Source organism: Propithecus coquereli, unplaced genomic scaffold (genome assembly GCF_000956105.1).
Source record: "Propithecus coquereli isolate 6110/MARCELLA unplaced genomic scaffold, Pcoq_1.0 Scaffold53, whole genome shotgun sequence".
In the NCBI taxonomy this organism is placed as follows: domain Eukaryota; kingdom Metazoa; phylum Chordata; class Mammalia; order Primates; family Indriidae; genus Propithecus; species Propithecus coquereli.
Window position 1 is genome coordinate 744,796 of NW_012151174.1, and position 6,000 is coordinate 750,795.

Below are 6,000 nucleotides of genomic sequence, written 5' to 3' on the forward strand. Positions count from 1 at the left end.
TCACACAATGTGACACCATTGCACTTGCTGGACTGGCAGAGGGAGCAGAGCAGTCTGACAGCAGCAGGAGCTGGGGAGAAGTGGGCTCTGGAGCTTCCTTTGAGCACTGTGGGGGGAGGAGAAGAAATTGATAGAAGCACTTCGGAGACTGGTTGGGCATCATGGAATAAGCCTTTATATCCATATACCCGACGGCCCCAATAACTGTCCTTGCTAAATACTCTAGGGACCCTTATGCCAGTATACACCACGAGACTTTTCTAGAATGCTCAGAGCAGCATTGTTTGCAAGAGCCCAAAACTGGAAACAACCCAAATCTATCAGATTTATCCAGCAGGTTGGATAAGTAAGTTATGGTGTGTTCATCAGCGGAATATTATGCAGCAGTGAAGATAAACTGTAGCTACGTAGAACAGTGTTTACATCTTGGAAGCATGATGTGCGACAATTAACGACACCTCAGTGGGACCCTCCCCAGTGTGGCTCACACATTTATTGAGGATCTACAATGTGCCAAGCTCTGTAGACAGAGAGTAAGAGGAAAGTCAGTAGAAGGCAGTGGTTAGGGACATGGACCCTGGACTCTGATGTGGGATCAACTCCCAGGACAGCCTTTAACAGACCGTGTAGCCTGAATCTGTACAGTGGCCTCAGGAGAGTGTCCTCACGGTGGGGTGAGGATACAAGGGAATTGTGCCAATTATTAATAAATGCTCAGCACAGCGCCTGGCCACGAGGAGCGCTTCAAACATCAGATATTTTATAAATAAGGACAAAAATACAAGCAGGACCTTGAGAGGGGGGTGAAGTGGGATGATGGGCCAGAGCACTCCTGTGTGGGATCTGCAGAGACCTCCTCCCCCACGGGATGTCCCAGTGCCCTTAGGATAGAAGCCCCATCCTTCCCCTGCTCCCCACAGGTCCTCGGCCAGAGGCTTGTTCACGTGCTGCGCCTCCCAAGTCTTACGTTGACATACTTATCTCAATCTGTGATTGGTCTGTTTGCTTGTTAGACTATAGTCTCCTGGTGTGGGCACAGGTCTGGGGACTGGTTCATTCACTGCTCTGTCCCCAGCATTGTCCAGCACAGACATAGAAGAAATCCTTCACCTTACTGTTGTTCAGTATAGTGACTCCAAGGAGTGACCCATGAGTCTCGCTATAAACTCCACAGATTTGTATATCAGTGGCTATTTTGAGGATGAATTAATTAATAAATTGGTGAAGAAAGTAATGTACAAACTAAATACACTGAGCTCCTCCTGTCCTGGGGCAACCAGAAGTCATGGAAGAGTTTCAGGTAAGGAAGTGGTAGCTGGGTCTCGAGCAGGACCCAGTTTAGGGGCAGGAACAGAGTAGGTACCTCGGGGATATTTGTTAAATGTCAGTCCAGCCAGGTATTGGCCATCACCCAGGGCAGACAGAGGCAAGAGGAGGGCAGGAAGGAGGGGAAGACATGGGCTGTTCATGAAGGACTTACTGGAAAAGGAGGAGGAGGCCTCAGGCTGGGTCACAGGGGCCTGAAGCACAAAGTCCCGTTCCCTGCCTTCCCTCCTGCCCCAGGCAGCTGCTGGCAGACGACCCGTTCTTCCGGGTGCCAGCTGTGGTTAAGGAGCTGTGCACGACAAGGGTGCTGGGCATGGAGCTGGCTGGAGGAATCCCCCTGGACCAGTGCCAGGGCCTGAGCCAGGACATCCGGAACCAGGTATGTGATCTCATGGCATGGTAGGGAGGTCATTGCCCCAGGGTGGGGCTGGCAGGGAAGGCCAGGCCCACGGTCCCTTTCCAGGCCAGTGAGCGCTCTACAGGGGCAGATCGTACTGAGATGTCTGTTACTCCTTGTTCCCTCCCCAGATTTGCTTCCAGCTCCTGAGGCTATGTCTGCGGGAGCTGTTTGAGTTCCGATTCATGCAGACGGACCCCAACTGGGCCAACTTTCTGTATGACGCCTCCAGCCACCAGGTTGGTACCATGTGATGTGTGTGTCAGGGTATGTTAGCTGCTGTGACAAATATTCCCTGATACTTCAGTAACTCAACACAGTAGCAGTTTCTTATCCGCACAACAGGCTGGGATGGCCCTTCTCCATGTGGTGATTCAGGGACCCAGGCTCCTTCCCTTTTGCGGTTGTGCTGTCCCCTGGGGCCTTGCAATGCTCTGCTTCTGCTGGAAGGGGAAAGAGAAGTTGAGAGGGTAACCCCCTGCCTAACTGCTTTGGCCAGAAACGACACATCATTTCCTTTACCATTCCAGCAACGAGAACTGGCACACCGCCTGTCTAGGTACAAGGGATGCTGGAAATGGAGTCCCTGGCTAGGCAGTGGTTTCCTACTGGCATGTGACAGTTTAGAAGAGAAAGTGCTTTTGGAAGGCAGTTAGCCATCACTGCCATACTTGTCATGCATTTAGACCACACCACACCCCCAGTCTCTGCCTCTTGACAGGGATGACAAGACATCCCTGACTCTTGCCTTCTCAGAGTTCCCCGTCCAGTAGGGGACCTCTTACCTTGCAACCGTGACTTAGAGTAGTTAGCAGGGAGGCACAGGCAGAGGGGTCAGGGTTGGGATGGGGGAAGCACAAGGAAAGTGGCTGACCCAGCCTGGGGCAGGGGGAACCAAGGAAGGCCTCTTGAAGGAACTACCATTAAAGCTGAGACCAGAAAGAAGAGAAAGAGACAGCATCCAGAAGGCAGGGTGGAGTGTTCCCAGCAGAGGGCTCAGGGTGTCCAAAGACCTGGAGGTGAAGGTTTGGATGTGCAGACTTCTGTTGTCTGTGGACACATCTTCACCTTTAGCAGAGGTTGCCACGTGGCTCTCCAAAGTGGTCTGTCCCCATTTTGTCCCCAGAGGGATCTTTCTAAAACACAAATCTGGTCAAGATATCCCTTCCATAGCTCCTAGCACCCTCAGAATCAAGTTTGAGTCCTTTGCTGAGCATCCTGTGTCCCCAGAGTGTCCAGCCTCAGTCCTTTGTCCCCCTTTTCCAGCATGCAGAGACCCTGTGTCCACTCCTAGGCTTACCCCCCATGGAGGTGTTTATCAAATACCAGGAGGTGATAGAAGCCCTGATATCAATTCATTTGAGTTCCAACAGCATTTTTTGTCTTCACGGAATAGAGTAGAAAATATCAGTGTGTCATAGATGGGAGGGATCCGTGTTATTTGGGACACTTGTTTGATGTTTATATTTATGTGTGCATATGCACCGGCACCCAGTACAAACTTTATTTCTTACTGTGGGTTATAGTCAGTTCCAACTGCACTGCCCTTGAGAAACCCTGACACATGTGTTGCTCGAGCATAAAAATCAGAAACAACCACAATGTCCATCAACCAGTAAGTGCATTGTGATATAATCATGCAATGAAGTCCTCATACAGCATGAAAAATGAATGAATGAGCTAGAGCTTCACATAGCAATGGGGATAAAAACTGCAAAATCATTTTGGGCGAAAAACACAAGGTGCTGGATAACCACAGGAAATACCATTTATATGAAGTTTTAAAATATGCAAACCATTACGATATATTGTTTATGGGTGCACACATATGCAGAAAATGTAGAAACACATGCATGGGAATTTCAGGATATAATAATAATAACAATTTCAGGAAAGTGGTGACTCTGGAAAGGACCTTGGGGACGTGGGGGAGGTGCATCAGGGCGGGATAGACAGGAGGCTCTACCTGGATTGATGGTATTTTATATTTTAAGCTGAGTGGTAGAATTGTGGGTATGAATACCCACATATTGTTTACTTTTCCACATATTAATATTTTAGTCTCTGAATTTTTTTCTGTGCCAAAAACTTATTATTATATAAACAAACAATTGGGACCAAAAGTAAATAAATAAATAAAAGCCAGATGCCTTCAGCCGTCCTGTGAGGGCAGGCTGGAAGTGGGGGACTGCAGGCCGGGAGCCCAGGGAGGCAGCCAGGCAGGGACTCTGGCTGCAGCGGCCAGGCGACAGGGTCAAGGGGAGGGAGAGACAGATCCTGGCTGCCCTGAGAGACCATGGGGGATGTTAATGGCTCCCAGCATTCCGTCCACCATGGCTCATTCCCAGGTGACCCTGCTGGACTTCGGCGCAAGCCGAGAATTTGGGACGGAGTTCACAGACCATTACATCGAGGTGAGTCCCCCCAACCCTGGGGCCTCTGAAGGGCTGAGATTCAAGCCAGATACTAAGGCAGATGGGTAAGGAGAAATACAGTATCTGGAATTAGATAATAAATAATAATAATAGCTAACAAAGACTAAGCACTGAATATTATGTCAGGCACTGTTTTAAGTGCTTTACATAGAGTCACTAATTTCAACCATTGGCAACTCTATGAGGTAGGAACCATTTTTAGCCCTATTTTACAGATGCGGTAACTGGGGCTTAAAGAGGCTGAGGTGTTTGCCTAAGATCACAGCAGACCTGGGACTGAAACTCATAGTCTGGGTCCAGAGCCCATGCTCCCAACCCCTGCCGAGCACCCTGCTAAGAGAAGGGCCCACAGTGGCTATCTTGTCACCTCCCCAGGCTCACTCTGTCCAGGGCCTGGGTGTCCAACCAGTGCTCACATACCTCCCTGCAGGCTGCTCCCCAGGGACAGCTCTGTCCGCAAGAAGTACTTTGTCACCTCCTTTGCCTCCATGCCTCCCACCCACCAGGTCACTTTGTCTCAGAGTCTGCAGAGAAACCCATCTCATTAATTTGTCGAGATTGGACATTTGACTTTGGTCTTCTAATCATTTAGCCATCAATTTACACATTCTCTGATACCTCTTCTGTGCCCAGCTCTATTCTGGGCAATACTGGGGACACAACAGTGACCCAGGTCCAGCCTTCTCAGTGGGAAGAGAGACAGTGAGGACCCAGAGTGGACAGGGCTGGGATGGAGGAAGCACAGGGGACTGTGAGAGCCCAGGGGAGGAGCCTGATCCAGCCTAGGGAGTCAGGGAGGGCTTCCTGGGGGAAGAGATGTCAGAGTTGAGACATGAGGGATGAGGAGGACCAATCAGGAAAAGGCTAGAAGGATATTCCAGATAGACAACATGTGCAAAGGCCGAGAAGCAACAAAGAGTATTCCTATTGAAGTAGTGCTTCTCAAACTACTGTCCTGGGAAAGTGCAGATTCAGATCCGGAGTTAGGCGTTAGATGCTGCATTTCTTATTTGCTCCCAGATGACGCTAGTGCTACCCGTTAGGGGGACCACACTTAGAGTGGTTGAGTAGTAAGGTCCTAGAGCACCAAAAGGAAGCTCACAGGTGACTAGGAGGACAGGTGAGGGGCAGAGCAGGAGCCAGTGATGAGGCTGGAATCAAATCACTCTGGGTCTTAGAGGCCAAGCTTTGTAGCTTGTACTTTTATCCAGGTGCCCTGGGGAAGCCTGGAAAGGATTTGAGCAGGGGAGGGACGCAGTCAGATTAGAAAACTCCCGCTGAATAACAAGTGGGCTCTAAGACTGGGAGCTGAGAGCCCAGGGAGGGCTGGAGAGAGGAAGAGGGGGCATTTGGGAGTCATGCCAGGCTGGAAGTCAGGGCGGGAGGTGTCCAGGATAAGGCGGCCCAGGGCTCTGAGACCGGAACAGGAAGGAGGAGCTGGTGACCACCTGGCTACACACACAGGCCTCTTGGGGCCCTCTGCAGGCCACTTGAGGCACAAAGCCAAGGCCCGTCTGGGCAGCTGGGACATCCTGCCTCCTACCCTTCCCACCCAGGCCTGCAGCCTTTGCCAGTGTAAAAAGTCCTGTCACACTGCCCCCTGAGGACCACAGGCCTGACAGATGGCCAGACAGGCTGGGGCAGGGGCGAGCAGAGACAGAACAGACTGCCAGATTAATCCTGTATCCCCCTCCTCACAAGAAAGGGCAAGGCAGTGCCTAAGCGTTGGACCTGGGTTCCACTCCGCACTCGGAGCCTGTTTCCTTTTCTGTGCAGTAGAGACCCTCACATCCACTTCTTTTTTTTTTTTTTTTTTTGAGACATAGTCTCACTGTGTTGCCC

The 6,000-nt window shown here is 50.6% G+C and overlaps 1 protein-coding gene across 2 annotated transcripts in view; it reads left to right on the plus strand.

Annotated features, from left to right (window-relative positions):
- LOC105820551 (aarF domain-containing protein kinase 4) overlaps positions 1–6,000 on the plus strand; it is a 48,830-nt gene that overhangs the window by 8,841 nt on the left and 33,989 nt on the right. For both annotated transcript variants that reach the window (XM_012657047.1, XM_012657046.1), the window contains exons 11-13: positions 1,564–1,705; positions 1,855–1,962; positions 4,072–4,137. In XM_012657047.1, coding sequence (XP_012512501.1) covers positions 1,564–1,705; positions 1,855–1,962; positions 4,072–4,137 — 316 coding nt within the window. The remainder of the gene's footprint in view (positions 1–1,563; positions 1,706–1,854; positions 1,963–4,071; positions 4,138–6,000) is intronic.